Raw genomic sequence first — 21,432 nt, 5'->3', positions numbered from 1 at the left:
TGTATACTGCATCTCATAACAGATGCATATATATGCATCACATATACATGCATTTAACAATAGAGCTACAAAATTTATATAGCAAAAACTGACAGCTCTAAAGGAAGAAATAAACGAATTTCAACCACAGCTGAAGATTTTAACAGCCCTCTCTCAGTAATTTATATGAGGAAAAAAAAGTCTAAGGATATATAAGATTTGAACAATGCTATCAGGTAACAGTCTGGCCTAATTGACATTTACAGAATATTGCGCCTAAAACCTACAGATTATAAATTATTTCCAAGTATACATAAAATCCTCCACCAAGACAGTGGAACTATCTTGCTTGCTTAGTCATTTTTTTCTCTGAGCACCAACCCCATTCTAAACTTACTTCCCTTAGAAAATACTTATGGGAATATTTTGAGGCTTAGAATGACATCAGTCTACCATCAGTGGGCCAAATCTGGCCCGTGGTCTGTTCTATTGTACAGCCCTCTAGCTAAAAACAGCTTTTACAATAAAGGGCTACATTAAAATAAAATAAAAAATACAAAAAACAACCACCATAAAACCAACCATGAAACAAAGAACATGCTACAGAGACCCTAAGCAGCCTGCAAAGCAGAAAATATTTACTATCCAGTCCTGTACAGAAGAGTTTGCCAAACTCTGAAATAAGTTCCTCCAAAGAGGATATACATTTGCATATGCCAGGCGCCTGTGATTTTAATAGTCCAGAACTACTTTATATTCTTAGTTCTAGCTTTTTTCAGACTGAAGTATATTATGAATTTGAGCTGCAAATCCATAAATGTTTGACCATTGAGTGGTTACTTCCCACCTGCCTCCATTCAGAACCAAGACCAAGAAATGTCCTCTGAGTAAATGTCCGCTTCTGAGCTCAGTTTCTTTTCTCTGGGATTGCATATTCAGTCAATCTATGGTACAAGCATAACTTTTTTTTTTGTAATTTTTTCAATAATTTAATCTAGAATTTTTAGTTATTTTCCATAGGAGGGTTATCTGGGAACCTAGCCATTCATATACTCACAGAGAGAACACTTGAATCAAGCTCCTTCACTTGTATTCTGCTACTATAGAGGTTTACGTAACTGTGGAGAGAGCAGGAAATGTACAACATGAAAGGATGCTCAAAGAAGATGATGTCTAACCAAGTTTGAATCATGAATAGGAGTTTGTGTAGCAAAGATGATGGGGCAAGGGGCTTCCCTGGTGGCGCAGTGGTTGAGAGTCCGCCTGCCGATGCAGGAGACAAAGGTTTGTGCCCCGGTCCGGGAAGATCCCACATGCCGCGGAGCGGCTAGGCCCATGAGCCATGGCCGCTGAGCCTGCGTGTCCGGAGCCTGTGTTCTGCAACGGGAGAGGCCACAACAGTGAGAGGCCCGCATACCACAAAAAAAAAAAAAAAAAAAAAAAGATGATGGGGCAAGAGGATTTCAAGGCTTTGGTGGAACATGCACAAAAGCTTAAAGATGAGAAGAGTATCTTTGGGAAACTCCAAGTACTTCAGTGTACAGAGAAAAAGAGCAGTGACATGAGGCTGGAAAAGTAGAAACATGGAGATATAGAAGAATTCATGAAATATGAGAGTAACACAAACAAGACTTACTGACTAACTTGAGGCAAGAGGGATATACCCATGCCAATGTTCAGGGATCACAGACGCAATCACCAAGATAGGAATCATAAACCAACTGGGGAGTTCTGTTTACTGTGAGGAGGAAAAGGAGCTAAAGAAGGGGGTTTTGAATGGAGAAATAATAAATTCAGTTTGGGGTATGTTGATTTTTAAAGAACTCTAGGACAAATATGATGAAATGTCCCAGGAGGCAGCTAGACACACTGCATCTGAAATTCAGGGTCAAAATCTAGTCTAGATATAAAAGAGTTGGGATTAAAACAACATACAGTGGTGAATAAAGTCCTGAGTAGAAAGAGTGCTTAGAGAGAGCAGTTAGAGTAAGAATATAGAGTCTTAAGTCATAAGCCTAGGAATCTCTGACAATTAAGGAACAAACAGACGATAAACGTAAATCTAACTGAAAAAGAATGGGTACAGAAGTAGAAGGGGGATGCCCCTGGTGGTCCAGTGGCTAAGACTCTGTGCTCCCACTGCAGGGGGCCCTGGTTCTATCCCTGGTTACAGAACTAAATCCCACATGCTGCAACTAAAAAGATCACACGTGCTGCAAGTAAAAGATCCCACATGCCGCAACTAAGACCCATTGAAGCCAAATAAATAAATACTAAAAAAAAAAAAAAAAGAAGACAAAGTAGAAGGAAAAGTGAGAGAATGTGGTGTAATGGAAAAGCCAAAAAGTTTCAATAAGTTAACAGCTTTAAATACTCATGACCTAGTAAGATCTAGATAGGATCTTTTCCATCATTCCATATTTAGAAATAAATCAAGAATAATCTTGGTACTGTCCTCCATTTTCCTGCCTAATCTCTTTGGTCTAAAGCCTCCCTAGTAAAATTTCTACAGAAGAAATAGCCTGTAGTCTCCCACTGCTCACCAGGAATCTCTGATTTTTCTAAGAACCATTTTCTTCCATTCTACAAAAATGACTTAACTTTGTCACTCTCAACCCTTTCACCAGCCCCATAACCCTGACTCATTTCACTGAGAAAGGTAAAATCATGAGGAGGAAATTACTCCTATTTCTACCACGAAATCTACAAACTCATCTAAACTCATGTTCTATTTCTTCCCTCCAGGTAAAGAACCAAAGCCTCTCTTTGAAAGGCCAATACCTCTCTCTGTATCAACTGCTCTCAACTAGGGGTGATTTTGCCCACATAACTCTCTTCAAGGTATATTTTTTAAAATTGTCATGGGGGTGGGGTGCTTCTGACATCTAGTGGATAGAGGCCAGGGATGATGCTAACCATCCTTTGTTGCACAAGACAGCTTCCACGAAAAGAATTAGTATCTGGTTCAAGATGTCAATAGGGCCAAGGCTGACAAACCCTGATCCACAATACTCTGAATCCTATCCAGTCTCACAGTCTCAAGAATTTAGCTCCATTTTCTACTCCCTTCTATATCTTCAACTTTCCCATAACCATGTAAAATGTTCCAGTACTTTCTAATCTTTAAAAATATATTAATAAACAAATACACACACACACACACACAAACTTTGACTCATATCCTTTCAGGTACTGCCACTTCTCCAATATATTATACCAAGCTTCAATATTCATATTACATTATTCAACATAATATTCAATATTCATATATATTTGAATGCATTACATTCATATTTCCACTTGTCATTTCTTCAAACTTTTACCCCAACTTCCTCTGTGATAACTCAGCAAGTTTATTCTTTCCTATTTATGAAGCAGCTCATAACTAAATTCAATGGTCAATTATGGTAGTTATCTATTTATCTAGATTTTTTGGATTAATTATCTCCATCCACACACCCTACTCTCATCAACATCACCATTATGAATTACTTGGAGATTGCATTTTCAATAGTCAGTCATGTCCACTACCACATTCCCAGCTCCCAGCACAGTGTGGCACAGGCCAGGCACTCAAGCAGATGTTAATGGATGAATTCCTGGGAAAGAGTTAACTTACTATAAAGCTACCATAATTGAAGTATGTGTACTAAAATAAGGAACTGACTTGTACAAGGAGCTTTGGCTAGAATTTAAATAGTGAGGCAAAACCTGAAATTAGGTCTCCTAATTCACTTGTCTCTTCAGGAGGGAGAAGTCAAATCAAAATCATATCTAAAGGGAGAATGATGGGGCCTCATGCTGCCTGTGAGAGGAAAGCAATCTGAGGAAGTCTTTCAGAGTAAGGTATTAGGAGGAAGAATTAAAAGAGTTTTGCATTTTAAAATACACAACACAAAAGGACTAATTATGAAAATATCTGACACTGTGGCACCTGGGGAAGAAATCCACAGACTGTACTTTGATGTCACAATTTCTATGTAAAGCCTGAAGCTTCTGCATTGTCTTTAAATTCCTGGTCTCACCTCTATCTGCATCATTATTCCTGATCCCACATAACCATATGGCCTTTGTTCCTTCTCACACATGCCCAGTCTTTTACAGTTTTCAAAGGTCTTTAAAACTCAGTGAGGTAGAGAAGACAAGAATGATCCCCATCTGAGGTTTAGAGAAGTTAGTTTTTGGTCCAGAATTGCACTCAGTGGAACTTGCACACAAGTTGACTCCTGGTCAGGAACAGTCCCCAGCTTTGCCAGAGAGGTTCTCAAGTTGGTGTTCTTCTCTGTGAGAAGAGGAACAGCTCAAGTGGTGGTGGTGACTCTCAGCTTGCCAAGTCAGTATGGTGTCATGTCTCTGTCTGCCAGGTGAGGATGTGGCATCTCCTGGTGAATTTGTACACCATTTCCAGCTACATACCAAAGACTTCACCACAACTGAAGTTCCTCTCACCATCTGCAACAAACACAAAGGCCTGCCTGCATTTGTAAGGGAAATGCAGCAGGAGACATCAAAGAAGTCAGCAAAGTCAGAGTGAATAACAGCCATCAGGTCTCCCAAGGCTTGAGGACTCCACAAATTCAGAATAGGTCAAGGCAGAAGAGAGCCCACCTCCAGTCTACCCTCTCAACAATGAGCCTGCTGATGGTCTCAATCATCCAGCAGCTGGGTATGTTCTGTCATACAATATAAAGCCAGGAAAGCCAAGGAGAACTCAGGGAATCGACATTTAGACCACCAGTGATAACTTCACATAATACTCTAAGAAGTACTAGACAAAGCTGATATACTGCAAAATAGCAAATGCGATGAGCCTAAAGATGAGATTAACTGACTGACCAGTGTGATTCAAAAGCTTCCAATTTGAAGGTTCTTCCTGAAATGCTAGAAACAAAGGCATGAGTATATTTAGGTTTCCACACAATCAACTCGGACAGAGGGTACAATGAGTGAAGAACTGGTTGTGATGTTTTTACTCCTTTGTTCTGCAGGTTCAAACTAAAGATTTCTCATTAGGGAGAGGCATCATGACAGACAGTAGACTGGACAATTCTTGAGCCTCACAAGCCCAGAAGCGAGCCAGCAATGAGTGACAAGATGCTGAGGCCCAGCAGCACATCTCTTGGATGGAAGTCCTATCTGTATGTCCCCTGTTAATAAAGCCTTCAACAATGTACAGCTTTGCAACACCACCCCAAGCAGACCACTGGACAAGAAGACAAATAGCTGTATACAAAAAACAAAAACAGGTTCAACCTTACACCTGAAAATAACACAATACTGTGAATCAACTATACTTCAATAAAAAAACATTTTTAAGTATTTAAAAAAAAAAAAAAGTTCACCCTAACCTTTATTTTAGCCCAAAAACAGCCCTGCTGCTCCAAGAAGTAACTCATCTTTGGCTTACCTCTTCTTGTCCCACACATTCCCATTCATGCTAGCCTGTTCTTAGTACTGTCATGAAATATGCCACATAGGAAAACGTATTAAACATACCTGTGCAACTTGTTTAGAAAACTAATATGTAAAATAAATTTAAATGAAAATTTAAAAAAAAGAAAATATGTAAAAACTACTAGAAAAACAACACTGTTAGTATATTGAAACCCTGTGTATTCTACTCCCTTCCCACAAAAACAATCCAAATCCTGACTTAACGTGATAATTATTCCTGCCTTTTTCTTTACAGTATTACCTTCTATGTATGTTTGTACACATTTCAAAAATACATAGATCCTTTCATGGTTGTTTTATACTATTAGAAAATGAAATCTCATTCATATTTTCATGAATTTCTCATTCATGTTCTCTTCAGGTATTAGTATCAAGGTTATGCTCTTCTCATAAAATGAGTCAAGTATTCCCTTTTTTACCTCAGTCAATTCAACAAATATTTGAATACTTATTAGCTCTATTCACTGCAAACTTTTTCATGGCTGGAATTATTCCAATTTTAGAAGAACTTGCTAATAAAATTAAGTTAAATCTTGGAGTCTGAAGATTATTTAAAATGATCTATAGCAACTTACTTTCTTTTCCAGTCAGTTTTGGTAACATATTTTTCTAGAAATTTTTCCTTATCTAAATGTTCAAATCATTGGTCTGAAATACCTATTAAAAGTTCTCCATAATCAGTAATTACATCCTTATATTCACTGCAGCTAAAATATTTAAATTTCCCTCTATTTTGTCTTCCTAAGTATAATCTTGGCCTTTTCAAAGAATTAAGTGCTGGTATGATTAATCCTCTGTTAGATCTAATTAATTAAATTATTTCTTTCCATATACTTTTTTTTTTTTTTTTTTTTTGGCGGTACGCAGGCCTCTCACTGTTGTGGCCTCTCCCGTTGCGGAGAACAGGCTCTGGACGCGCAGGCTCAGCGGCCATGGCTCACGGGCCCAGCTGGTCTGCGGCATGTGGGATCTTCCCGGACCGGGGCACGAACCCGTGTCCCCTGCATCAGCAGGCGGACTCTCAACCACTGCGCCACCAGGGAGCCCTCTTTCCATATACTTTTATGAAAATTTATTTTGCTAATTCTTCTTCTAACTTCTTGAGAACTTTCTAACTTCTAGCTTCATAAAAGCTACAGTAGATTCTATTATTGCTCAGAGCCCAGATTTCCTAAATTAAAGGATTACATACATCTACCCATTGTAATTACCTTTCATCTCCTTGGAGCATAAACAACTCTGGCCCATATACAACACTTACCCATGTGATTTGCTTTAGCCAACGGAATGTGAGCAAATATACATAAAACACACCTAAGCAGCAATTTTGAAAACAGTTATACACTTTAGCTCATCCTCTTGTTCACCCCATATGCTATATGAATGAATAAGCAAGTACTGTACACAGGCTGCTTTTTCAGTATGAATACCAACCAAACAGAACCAAACACACACACACACACACACACACACACACACACACACACACACACACACACACACACACACACACACACACACACACACACAGTTGAAGCAGCCAACCCAATCACTGCCAAGCAGTGTGAGAAATTTTTTACTTTAAGCCTTTGAGACTGGGGGCGGGGGGAGGATTTTTATACAGCAAAGATAATAGTGGTGATTGGTTTATTAATTTCAAGAATTTTACCTACTATTTGCATTTAAGCCTATCTCTCTAGGTGCACCTTTAAAATTCAACTAACATTCCACTTAGATTTTCTAATTTCCACTATGATTTTTTCTTTGGTGAGTTATTTAAAATATATCTTTGTTCCAAAACACACAGGGTATTATTTCCATTGTTAAACACTAAATTAATTCCACTATTAGTGTGTTTTATGTATTATCAATGCTTAAAAATTTGCTTTATAAAATAGGTCAAAGTAGTATACATATCTTCAAAAAGAACATGTACTCTGCAGTTGCTAGGTACAGAGTTGTTTCTCAAATTATTCTCATTTTTTAAATTATTTGATCACTCCTTATTTAGTTGGGGGTAAATTACATCACTATGACTGGATTTGTTCTATCAACTTTTACTTCACATATTCGAATATTTTGTATTAAATACATCAAATATTAAATTATACTTTCTGATGAATTTCTTCACTTTTAATCATTACAAAAGGACACTCTTTAGCACTAGTAATGCTTTTTGTCTTCAAGTCTACTTTGTAAGCCTATTCTGTCTGATATAAATATATGTACTACAGCTTTTTTCCTTTACTTTTTACTTATTTGGTAAATGGCTGGGTTTCTTTTATAATTTTTACTTTTAATTGGGATAAAAAAGCAAATAACAAATCACCATCTTAACCATCTTTAAGTGTATAGTTCTGTAGTGTTAAGTATACTCACATTGTTGTGCAACAGATACCCAAGTTTTTTTATTAAACAAAACTGAAACTCTATCCAATTAAAACAACTCCCCATTTCCCCCCACCCCATAAACACCACTCTGTTTCCATGAATTTTAAAACTTTCGTACTTCATATAAATGGAATCATACACTGTGTCTTTGGGACTTATTTCATTTAGTATGTCCTGAAAGACTATCATTGATGTATGTAGCATGTGACAGATTCCCATTCTTCTGAAAGCTGAATAATATTCCATCGCCCATAAACACCACCATTTTGTTTATCCATTCATCTGATAATGGACATTTGTGTTGTTTTCACTTTTTAGCTATTGTGAATACTGCTGCTATAAACATGCAAATATCTCTTTAGTTTTCTAACTGCCATACTGTTTCCCATAGCAGCTATACTATTTTATGTTTCCAACACCAATGTAAGGTTTCAATTTCTCCACATCCTCTCCAACAAATGTTATTTTCTGTGTTTTGCTTTTTATTTTGAAAGTAGCCCTCCTAATGAGTTGATAACTCATTTGATTTTGATTTGCATTTCTCCAATGACTAATGATGTTGAGCATAATTTCATGTGCTTATTGGCCATTGTATATCATCTTTGGAAAAATGTCTATTCGAGTCCTTTGTCCATTTTCTAAATTGAGTTATTTTGTTGAGTTGTTGGGTTTCTTTATATATTCAAGAATATTAACACCTTATCAGTTATGATAAGCAAATATTTTGTCCTATTTTGCAGGCTGTCTGTTCACCCTGTTTTGTGTCTGTTAATACATGTAAGCTTTTGATTTTCATGAATTCCAACTTGTCTATTTTTTTTAACACGTGCTTTTGGTGTTATATCCAAGAAATCACTGCTGAATCAAATGTCATGAGGCTTCACTTCTATGTTTTCTTCTAAGGGTTTTGGGTTTTAGGTTGAAGTCTTTAATCTGTTGTTAAAATTTTTATGCATACGGTGTTAAAGTAAGGGTCCATCTCCATTTTTTCGCATGTGAATACGCAGTTTCCCCAACACCATTTGTTGAAGAAGTTGTCCTTTCCCCACTGAGTGGTCTTGGCATTCAAGTTCTGGGCTCTATAGTTCCATTTGTCTATGTCTATCTTTATGCCAGCAACACAGTTTTAATTACAGTAGTTTTGCAATATGTTTTGAAATCAGCAGCGTGAGATTTCCAAATTTATTTCTTCTTTTTAAAGATTGTTTTTGGTTCTTCAGGGTCCCATGAGATTCCATATAAATTTCATTATCCGTTATCCTATTTCTGCAAAAAATGCCATTGGGACTTTGATAGGGATTGCACTGAATCTGTAGATCACTTTGGGTAGTACTGACTTCCAATCCATGTACACAGGATGTCTTTCCTTTTACTTGTTTAAAAATCATTTTATTAAGATATAATTCACTTGTGGTACAATCTACCCCAGTGTACAATTATTTTTAGTTTACACATGCAATCATCATCACAATCAATATTACAACATTTTCATCACTCCAAAAAGAAGCCCAGTACCCACTAGCAGTCACTATTCTCTCCACCTATCCCAAACCCCACCTTAGATAGCCACCAATCTAATTTCTCTCTGTTCTGGACATTTCAGATAAACAGAATCGTATAATATGTGGTACTTTGTGACTGGCTTCTTTTACTTAGCATGATGTTTTCATATAGCATGTATCAGTAAATTCACTTTTTTCTATTGCCAAATAATATTCCATTGTATGGCTATACCACCTTTTATTTATCCATTCACCAACTGACAAACATTTTAGTTCTTTCCACTTTCATAATGCTGCAAGGAAGACTTGTGTACAAGTTTTTGCGTGGACATATGTTGTCATTTCTCTCATGTATATAACTAGCAGTGGCATTCCTGGGTCATATAATAACTCTGTTTAACATTTTGAGAACTGCCAAATTGCTTACCAGTAGTCCATGAGGATTCATATTTCCCCCATCATCACCAGCAATTGTGAGTATATGTATTTTATTGTGGTCATCCTAGTAGGTATGGGTGGCATCTCATTGTGATCATGATTTTTCACTTCACTTCCCTGATGGCTAATGATGTCAACCAAGTTTCCATGGGCTTATTGGCCATTTGTATATCTTCTTTGGAGAAATATCTATTCATTTTCTTTGCTCATTTTATAACTGGGTTATTTGTCCTTTTTATTATTGAGCTGTAAGAGTTTTTTTACATATTAAAAATGCAACTCCTTTATTAAATATGATTTGCAAATATTTTCTCCTAACCTGTTTTTTTCAGTACACTATGTTTTAGAACAGTTTTACCTTCACAGCAAAATTATATGAAACTAGAGTTCTCATATACCCTATAACCTCCCCCCAACACAGCCTGCCCACTATCAACAACCTGTACCAAGCGTTACATTTGTTACAATCAGTGAACCTACAATGACACATCACCAAAAGTCCATAATTTACATACGTTTCACTCAGTGTTGTACTTCCCATGGGTTTTGATATATGGATGGATATAAATGATGGATAATGACATATCCATCATTATAATATTATCATACCAAAAAAATCTCACTGCCCTAAAAATAGTCTGTTCTGCCTATTCATCCCTCCCTCCCCCCAACCCCTAGAAACCACTAGTTTTATTATCTCCATCATTTTCCTTTTCCAGAACACTGACTAGTTGGAATCACCCAGTATGTAGCCTTTTCAGATTGGACCTTTTCACTTAGTAACATGCATTTAAGGTTCCTGCATGTCTTTTCATGGTCTGATAACTCGTTTCTTTTTACCACTAAATAATATTTCATTGTCAGGATATACCACAGTTTATTTATCCATCTGCCTACTGGAGGATGTCCTGGTTGCTTCCAAGTTTTGGCAATTATGAATAAAGCTGCTTTAAACATCCACGTGCAGGTTTTTGTGTGGACAAAAGATTGTCCACACAATCTAGATTGTATGGTAAGAGTATGTTTAGTTTTGTAAGAAACTTCCAAACTGTCTTCCAAAGTAGCTGTACCATTTTGCATTCCTACCTCCAATGAATGAGGGTTACTCCACATTCTCAGAAGCATTTATTAGTGTTGTCAGTGTTCTAGATGTTGGCCATTCTAATAGGTGTGTAGTAGAATCTCACTGTTGTCTTACTCTGCAATTCCCTGATGATATATGGACGTGGAGTATCTTTTCGTATTCTTATTTGCCATTTGTATATCTTCTTTGGTGAGATGTCTGTTCAGATCTTTGGTCCATTTTTTATTCAGGTTGTTTTCATATTGTTGATTTTAAGAGTTCTTTGTATATCCTGGATTATAGTCCTTTATCAGATGTGTGTTTTACTAATATTTTCTACCATTCCATAGCTTGGCTTCTCATTCTTGACAGTGCCATTCACATAGCAAAAGTTTTTCATTTTAATGAAATACAACTTATTAAAAGTCATTGCTCAACCCAAGATCATCTAGATTTTATTTTATATTACTTTCTAGGAGTTTTATAGTTTTGTGTTTCACATTTCAGCCTGTGATCCATTTTGAGTTAATTTTTGTGAAGGGAGTAAGGTCTGTGCCTAGATTCATTTTTTTCATGTGGATGTCCAGTTGTTCCATCACAATTTGTTGAAAAGACTATATGTTCTCCATTTTATTGCCTTTGCTCCTCTGCCAAAGATCAGTTTATTTTTAGAGGTCATTTCTGGGTTCTCTATTCTGTTCCATTGATCTATTTGTCTGTTATTTCACCAATATCACACTGTCTTGATCATCATAGCATTATAGTAACTCTTGATGTTGGATATTATTAGTCCTCTGACTTATCTTCTCCTTCAATATTGTATGGGCTATTCTGGGTCTTTTTTTTTGTTTTTGGTACGCAGGCCTCTCACCGCTGCGGCCTCTCCCGTTGTGGGGCATAGGCTCCGGACACGCAGGCCCAGCGGCCATGGCTCACGGGCCCAGCCGCTCCGCGGCACGTGGGATCCTCCCAGACCAGGGCACAAACCCGCGCCCCCTGCATCGGCAGGCAGCTTCCCAACCACTGCACCACCAGGGAAGCCCCTATTCTGGGTCTTTTGCCTCTCCATAAAATTTTAGAATCAGTTGGTCAATATCCACAAAATAAATTCCTAGAATCTTGATTGGGATTGCACTGGATCAATTTAGGAAAACTGACAATATTGAGTCTCTCTTCCTGTGTATGAATACAGAATCTCTCTCATTTATTTAGTTCTTTGATTTCTTTCATCAAAGTTATGGTATTCCTCACATAGACCTTGTACATATTTTCTTAGATTTATACTTCAGTTATTTCATTTTGGGGGATGCTAATGTAAGTGGTTTTTTGGGGGGGAGGTCCATCTTCTGGTGTCCTTTGAAGTACAAAATTTTAAATTTTTTGATAATATCAAAATTATTTTTTCCTCCTGTTGCTTGTGCTATTGGTGTCATATAAGAAACCACTCTCAAATACAAAGTAAAAGATTTTCTTCTATGTTTTCCTCCAAGAGTTTTGCAGTTTTTGCTCTTATATTCATGTGTTTAATTTATTTTGAATTAATTTTTGTGCACGGTGAGTTAGGGTGGTGTCTAATTTATTCTTCTGTATGTGGATATCTACTTGTCCCAAGACCATTTGTTGAAAAGACTATTCTTTCCCTATTGAATGGCTTTTTAGGCACCTTTGCTGGAAGCTGGTTGACCACAGACACATAGGTGTATTTCCCAACTCTCAATTATCTTCCATTGATCTGTATGTCTATCCTTATACTAGTATCAACATTGCCTTAACGTAAGGACTGTGTATGAATCCTTCAACTTTGTTCTCTTTCAAGATTGTTTTGACTATTCTGGGTCCCTTGAATTTACATATGAATTTCAGATCAGCTTGTCAATTTCTGCAAAGAAGCCAGTTAGGATACTGATAGGGACTACACTTTGTAGATTGATTTTGGATTATTACTATTTTACGTTATGTATTTTTTCAGTCTTTTAATTTCAATCTTTTGGCTTTCTTATCTTTTTGATGTGTCACATGTAAATAACATAACTGGTTGTATTTGCATACATTCTGATAATATTCATTTTTGCTACTTAAATATTTGGGTTTCAATTTACTACCTCATTTTTGTGCTGGAAGATTCCTTCCCCTTTATTCTTGTCTTAGTCCACATTTTCCCTTTCTCCTAGTTTCAAGATTATTCCTTCTAATCTTATTTTTATTTATTTTTATTTTTTATTTTATTTTTTTTGCATACGCGGGCCTCTCACTGTTGTGGCCTCTCCCATTGTGGAGCACAGGCTCAGCGGCCATGGCTAATGGGCCCAGCCCCTCCACGGCATGTGGGATCTTCCTGGACCGGGGCACGCACCCGTGTCCCTTGCATCGGCAGGCGGACTCTCAACCACTGTGCCACCAGGGAAGCCCCTAATCTTATTTTTAAATAGGTGTCGTTCAAACGGCAAAATGAAAACTTTTAAAACTAATCAATTATCTTCTTTCCAAACACAAAAGTACCTTTAAATACGATTCATTCATTGCTCTCTCCCAGTCTGTGTTAATGTTATATTAGATCTGTGAGACACAGTTATTGTTTTATACAGTTAATATTTATTCAGATTTATTCACATATTTATCACTTGCTTTGCTCTATACTCCTTTCTGTAGTTCTGGCACCTGGAATCACTTTTATTCCAATTTTGGAAATTCCTTTGACGAACTGCAATTCCTCTCATTATATGTCACTCTCTTAAGTGAAAGGTACTTTTTGCAAGGCACACAATTATAGGTTGGTAGTTATTTTCCTGTGTTATATTAACACCATTGTTCCATTGCCTGTTGCATTCAAATGTTACTGGTGAGATGTCAGCTATCAGCTGTCCAGTCACTCTTCTTTCTTTGAAAGTAACCGCCTTTCTTCCCTGGCTGCTCTACTCTGGTACCTCTCTGCAGTTCAGAAAAAGTCCTAGGTATTACCTATTAAAATACTGACTCTGTCCCATTTTCTCTCTTTTCCTTCTGGAACTCTGAATAAATATATATCTTAGACCATGTTTATCACTCTATATTCCACTTGCTTTTTACTTCTCTCAAAAATAAAAAGATTTATAATAAAATCCACTAGATGTTAAATTATACAACTTGATTTGAAATACACCAAAAAATATCAAAGACTGTCTACAATACCATTCTATACCTTCTTTCATATATTCTATCTCTTTATCTCTCTATGCTGATTTTTGAATAGCTTCTTGTAAACTGTCTTCCAATTCACTGTTTCTTTAATTGTATCTAATCTGCTGTTAATCCCTTCAATTAACTGAGTTCTTAATTTCAGCCTTAACTGTTTTTATTCCAGAAGTTCTAGAAAGGTTATTCTTTAGAATTTATTTTTCCCTGCAGATATTTTTCTTTAAACACAGTAAGCAAAGTTACTCTACACTATGTTTAATAATCCTACTATCTAAAATTTTTCAGGGTATGGTCTTACTGTCTGTTACTTTTGCTCATTCTCACATACAGTACCTTATTTCCTTGTTTGCTTATTAACTTTGTGAGCTGCTCACTTTTTTTTTAAATTAATTAATTTATTTATTTACTTTTGGCTGCATTGGGTCTTTGTTGCTGTGCTTGTGCTTTCTCTAGCTGCAGCGAGCAGGGGCTACTCTTCGTTGCAGTGTGTGGGCTTCTTATTGTGGTGGCTTCTCTTGTTGTGGAGCACAGGCTCTAGGCACACAGGCGTCAGTAGTTGTGGCACATGGGCTCAGTTGCTGTGGCTCGCAGGCTCTAGAGCGCAGGCTCAGTAGTTGTGGTTCACGGGCTTAGTTGCTCCGTGGCATGTGGGATCTTCCCGGACCAGGGCTCAAACCCGTGTCCCCTGCACTGGCAGGCGGTTTCTTAACCAGGGAAGCCCAAGCTGCTCACTTTCATTACAAAATAATTTGAGTAAATTCTTTGAGGTCTAGGATAAAGGTGAATGTCGTCACAAAAAAGTCAGATTTGCTTCTGCTAATTTCTGGGAAATAAACAGGCCACAATCACTTTAAATTTATGACTAGTAGTTACTCTAGTCACCCATATAGTGTGAATTTGGGTTGCATGATTATAACTTCTAAGCCAATTTTTTTCTCCTTATTCTGCTTAGCACAACTAAGGAAATACGCTTTGTGGTCCCATAGAGGCAAAGATGAGAAAGCAGTTAAGTTCTCTTTCCCTAGGGTATTCTCCTTAGGTACCAATTCAATGGGAAAAGGACTCCTGTTGGAATCCCTGACTTTGACTGGGCCATGGGTTTGTCTTTTACCCCTATATTTTGAGTGGCTTTTGCAAAGCTGAACTTCTCAAACTACCCAAATTCCAAAATCGTCTCCCAGGCAAAACTGGTTTCAACACTCTACTTCTCTATGGTTTTATTCTGATAATAACTTACCTTGTAGTTCTTCAAGGATTTTAAGTAGATATTTTCTCATTTATTAAAAGGCCATTTTAGTTGTCTTCAGTAATAAGGACATGTCAGAAACAGAAGGCCTACACCTACTCTTTGGTACAGTTCAACACAGCTTCTGGATTCAGCAAAACTTCCTTTACAAAGTCAGAAATGATCAACAAACAACCCTACCAATTTGGCATTCTTTTCATTTATACCTACACTCAATCTGTCCGGCTTCTGACACATCTGATTATTCTTTCCTCTTGAAGACAGTGTTTGGCTTCCACACCAGTTTCCTACACAACTCCTAAATGATCACTCCTCAGGGCTCAGACCTGGGTCTTATAAATTCTACATTTCCTCTGCTACCAATTTATCTTAAATTACCAACATACATCTCCTGGACTACTTTAATAGCCTCCTAACTGGATTTCTTCTGCCACTCTTGTCCCCATCTAATACGTTCTCTGCCATAGTAACTAGTGATATTTTAAAAATAAAAATTAGATCACATCCTGTTGGCCTGTATAAAATTCTTCAAGGTACTGCTTCTGAACTTTAGGTAAGTTCCAAACTATTTAACATGGCCCACATGTTACCTTCTAAGATCAGATGCATGTCTATATATCTATAACTGTTCTCTTACATAAATACTATCAACAGACCTTTTTTCAGTTCCTCAAATATACCAAATTCTTTCCCATCTCAGATCCTTACACCTGCTAGTCCCTTTTCCTAAAATATGGTTTATCTGTTATTTGCATGGTTCATTCTTACTCATAGTTCCTATCTCACTATAACTGTGACTTTCTCACAGGCATTCCCTTATAGCCTAATCCAATAGCATCTTGTTCTTTTCACACTTATCATAATTTGTGATCAAGTACTTATTGCAGCTTATTTTAATGTCTATCACCCCAATTATTTGTAAGTACCAGGCATGTAGAGATCCTACTGTTATCTTCCCCTTCCACGCCCAGGACCTAACACAGTGTCACACACACAGTAGGAGTTTAATATATATTAAATAATTGATTCCTCTCCCTCTAAACAGACTCTCAGAAAAAGTACAATTCTAATGAGAAATTATATGTTGAGCACAGAATTAGAAAGGAAATAAGTAACAGGAGTGTACATAGGGATCAGATAAGACATAATTACGAGCAGACCCATAATGCTTAAGACCCATATAGCCAAGATTACTTTCCCCGGACTAATATTTAATGGCCAAGGCAATAGATGAATGAATTAAATTTAATTATTGTTGTCTATACTTTAAAGCAAATCATCATCTATCAACAGGATATGTTTCTCAAGGTGACCTGAAAGTTCGTTATTTGGCACTCTGAAAATATTTTGCCACAGAAACAATATTATACACAGAGGTTAGGTACCCCTGGTTAGTTCATAATGTTTAATCTGTAATTCATTTATCCATTTTAACAAATATGATTGAGCACTACTTTGTGCCAGGAACTGTTGTAGCTGGAGATACAGCAGTGTACAAAGTAAGACAAAAATCCCTATCCTCATAGATCTTACATTCATGAGATGGAAACAGAAAAGAAGTAAGTGCAATATACAGAATGGTAGATGGTGAAGAACAAAGCAGGGCAGAGGGATAGGGAATGGAGGTAGTACAATTTTAACCTATTATTAGTTTATTTTCTATCTCTTTTTGTTCCCGAAAGGATTTAAGTTAGATGTTACTTATAGAACTTAAGTATCACAAATAAAGTAACAACCCTTACACAAGGAAAGACTTTCAACCAAGAAACTTTATAAAAACACACTTCCTTTCCCATAGCAGTAGGACAGACAGAACTGCTCAGGCTCTAAGTCACTGACAAGCTACCATATCCTGAGGCAGGATCTCCAGAAAGGCAGGGGCTAGAGAGGAGGGCAAAAGCAGTGATGGAGAAATTCCAGGAAGAAAAGAAATGAAGACTCAAGAAGGAAAGCACACACTTATTGATGCTATGGAGCTCCACAGACAGCCAGCCCCTTCTTTCCAACCACGAGTTGGCTGGCTTTCCTTTCTAGAACTGTATTTCTGACCAAGATCTCTTTCCTATTTGGCATATTATACTTATATAACTCTTCCCTCATTATTCTATCCCTAAAACAAATATTTAATTTGTGGGGGGGGGGGTTCTGATCAATTTAATGGCAGAAAAAGATCCTTTTTAATTCCTATCTATACCATTAAAAGTCATATAAAAGGAATGCAGATAGCCAGTAGACTACTCTGGCACTCTCTTACTGTACCTTAATAACTGGGATAGGTACCAGGAGGTGGGGTGAAACGCAAGAAGATAAAAAATTGGAACAAGGTTTCAAACACCACTCCCAGCAACAAAGTTATGATTGGACAAGGAGAGACAATCAGCCAGTTTAATCTTCTATACTTGTCAACAACCAGTTCTACAACCACAGAACATGCACTACAGACTAAGGTGAGAAGGACACAAGGGGCAAGAAAAGTAACTCCTTTGTGAAGCCCTGCTCACATAGCTAGGGTGATTAGCCAGGAAAGGAAAAAGCATATAAACTAAGCCTGAACATAACTTTAGATTTTATTCCTTCTTATGAGAAAAGGCCTTCTTATTATTTTCACCTGAAAAAAGGGTTTTTAATCAGTGAGTGTTAATATTTATTTTTGTAATTAAAGTACTTATCTCACTGTCATTTTAATAAAATAATTTTTCAGGTTGTGAATATCAGATATATTTCCAGGAATTTTTCAAATTAAATATAATTTATTTATATTCAAAATTTCATAAAATAAACCCTCAAGTTTAGGAAAACATAAGCAGCAATGTGCCATCAAAACATAGTATCAACAGAAAGATGTTGATCAGAAACAATTACCTTTACGGCTGTGTGTTTGTTTTCATCTTCTTCCATCCACAAATCCTGCTCATAATAATATAAGCCATCATTGATAACTTTAGCAAGTTCAGATGTAATTTTTGCCCGAGATATGTGGTTGCCTGTTCGATCTCCTCCAGGATGTTTTCTCATGTAAGGTGGTGTCTGAGTTACAATCAAAATCTTGTTTAAATCCTGGTCATCAATTTCATAATCTGAATCATTATCAGACCAATCAGTAAATGTGTTTTTTCGCCCTTCTATTTGTTCCATCTCTTCATCAAATAAAAAATCAAGTTCTTCTTGTTCTTGTTCATCTGGAAGATATGGTTGATTTGATGCCTCTTCAGGTAGAGGTGGTGATTCCTGAAGGAAGAAATTGGTATTTTATATAAAAACATTGTTATCACTTTTACAATAAATGTCACATAACAACGTTAATGTAAATAATATCAAAACTGTATGCTCGGGCTTCCCTGGTGGCGCAGTGGTTGAGTCTGCCTGCCAATGCAGGGGACACGGGTTCGTGTCCCGGTTCAGGAAGATCCCACATGCCGCGGAGCGGCTGGGCCCGTGAGCCATGGCCGCTGAGCCTGCGTGTCCGGAGCCTGTGCTCCACAATGGGAGAGGCCACAACAGTGAGACGCCCGCGTACCGCAAAAAAAAAAAAAAAAAAAAAAAAATCTGTATGCTCAATAACTAGATTAGCAGTCAAACTGTAAAAGAAAATCATACCAGTATTATTCCAGGCCAATAAATATAAAGTAACTGCTAAACAATCAGTTTAAGATTAAAAAAACCCACAAAGCTGAAAAAAGAAGGATTATATTAAAGACTCCTTTAGAGTTAGAATGGTCCTTAGTACCAACTTGTTTTACAGATGAGGGGAAAAAAAAGGCCTAGAGATGTGACACTGTTTGTCCACAATTGCAGAATTAGTCCGGACTAGAACAACCAAGGACTTTTTTTTTTTTTTGGCCGTGCTGCATGTCATGCGGGATCCTACTTCCCCAACCAGGGATTGAACCCACACCCCTTGCAGTGGAAGTACAGAGCCCTAACCACTGGGAATTCCCAGAACAACCAGGGTCTTCTGACTTCCAGATTCAATGATCCTCCCTAGTCTCAAAGCTTTTTACCTCACAATTATATTAATACCATAATTTGCCAATAAGAAAACAAGTATAACTATCAGAAGATCAGAAATTTTTATAATTTTCTGGAAAGCAGAAATCAAATGGAATTATATTAATAATAAACATGACTAGAGGAAATAGAAATCTAAAACCCGTATCAAGGAAGGCTGGGACTTCCCTGGTGGTCCAGTGGGTAAGACTCTGCACTCTCAACGCAGGGGGCCCAGGTTTGATCCCTGGTCGGGGAACTAGATCCCACACGCATGCCGCAACTAAGAGTTCACATGCCGCAACTAAAAAGTGCGCATGCTGCAATTAAAAAGATCCCACATGCTGCAACGAAGATCCCGTGTGCCGCAACTAAGACCCGGCACAGCCTAAATAAATAAATATTATTTTAAAAAAAAAAAAAAAGGAAGGCTACAGGGAAGGCAGACACCATTGATCCCTCTGGGGTCCTAAAAAGTTTTAAGATGGTAGGTACAAAGAGCAGGAAAGGACTATGTGACAGCAATCAAAATACGGGGGCTTCCCTGGTGGCGCAGTGGTTGAGAATCCGCCTGCCGATGCAGGGGACACGGGTTCGTGCCCCGGTCCGGGAAGATGCCACATGCCGCGGAGCAGCTGGGCCCGTGAGCCATGGCCGCTGAGCCTGCGCGTCCGGAGCCTGTGCTCCGCAGCAGGAGAGGCCACAACAGTGAGAGGTCCGCATACCAAAAAAACACAAAAAAATAAAAAAACAAAACTGAAATATTATTCAAATATAAACTAATTTCAAGTAAAAAAGGTTAAAGCGAAATATTCTTAAATCATATTGAGAAATAAGATAAATTTTAAAAAATGATACAATATTATTTATTTTCAATTACTTAGTAACCCATAAGCTTTACTGAAGGGCAATGGTTCCAATTTTTACCATTTTTCTTAAAACTTTTCCAAATTTATATATGTACCTCAAAAACGGTGGCCTTACACTCCACTCAGAATTCATCACACTTCGGACTTCCCTGCTGGCGCAGTGGTTAAGAATCCGCCTGCCAATGCAGGGGACACGGGTTTGAGCCCTGGTCTGGGAAGATCCCACATGCCGCAGAGCAACTAAGCCCATGCACCACAATGACTGAGCCTGTGCTCTAGAGCCTGCAAGCCGCAACTACTGAGCCCACGCACCAGCCCACGCGCTAGCCCACACGCCTAGCCCTAGCCCGAGCTCCGCAACAAGAGAAGTCACTACATTGAGAAGCCGGTGCACTGCAACAAAGAGCAGCCTCCACTCAACGCAACTAGAGAAAGCCCACACACAGCAACGAAGACCCAACACAGCCAAAAATAAATAAATAATTTTTTTTTTTTAATTTCTAAATAAGATATATCACACTTCACTTGGGTCATAACAACTTACCTTCAATTTCACTGGGGATGGACAATGTCTCTTTTTTACTTCTATCCAAGGTTCTGAGTCCAAGTCGGGCAAACTGGCAGACAAACCTCTAGACACTGCTTGAAGATTACTTGTTTCAGTGTTTTTCTTTGGGCTCAGTGGACTTCCAATTCTTGGAGAATTTGGGGCAGACTCTAAAATTTTAAGTTAGTTCTATAGTTAAAATAATGGTTTTCTTACTTATAACAAACATTTTTTCTTTAATTGGGCATTTTCTTTCTTCACAAAAACATGATAAATCAATCTCAATTATAATCTTTCAATGATTTTCAAACCCAAAGGGGTTTGTAAGATGTATTCGAGTGAAGCCAGTGAATAATAACAGGAATGTTATCAATCCTTATGCAGACACATTCATTCAAACTTCTCAAGAATATCAATGCAAGTCACTTACTAATTATGACAATACATCTATTTGGGAGTCAATTCTCTGTGAAACCTTAGATTCATTAATTGTAATGAAATTAGGGAATCTTAAATGCTACTAAGCAAATAAAATTCATATTTTATTCAAGGCAAAATCAATCCTTCATTGTTCTGCTAGGATCTATACTAAGGCGGCCAATACTCATACTTTTCTCATCTCCTTTGCCTAACAAGGTTTACCTAAATGCAGTTTGGCCCTTGGCTCGCAGTGAATACTGTGAAGACTAGAATGTCACGTCATTAAAGTGCAATGTCCTGGTAATAACAAAACATTTTACAACTCTGCTGGAATTAAAAATGCCTTTCTCCACACTTTTAAT

At 37.5% G+C, this 21,432-nt stretch overlaps 1 protein-coding gene across 3 annotated transcripts in view; it reads right to left on the bottom strand.

Annotated features, from left to right (window-relative positions):
• Positions 1-21,432, bottom strand: part of LARP1B (La ribonucleoprotein 1B) — a 130,106-nt gene that overhangs the window by 73,005 nt on the left and 35,669 nt on the right. For all 3 annotated transcript variants that reach the window (XM_060012968.1, XM_060012969.1, XM_060012970.1), the window contains 2 exons: positions 20,648-20,820; positions 18,110-18,475 (listed from right to left, as the gene is read on the bottom strand). In XM_060012968.1, the coding sequence (XP_059868951.1) occupies positions 18,110-18,475; positions 20,648-20,820 (539 nt within the window). The remainder of the gene's footprint in view (positions 1-18,109; positions 18,476-20,647; positions 20,821-21,432) is intronic.

This window comes from Delphinus delphis, chromosome 5 (genome assembly GCF_949987515.2).
Source record: "Delphinus delphis chromosome 5, mDelDel1.2, whole genome shotgun sequence".
In the NCBI taxonomy this organism is placed as follows: Eukaryota; Metazoa; Chordata; class Mammalia; order Artiodactyla; family Delphinidae; genus Delphinus; species Delphinus delphis.
This window is presented reverse-complemented; position numbering and strand designations above follow the sequence as displayed.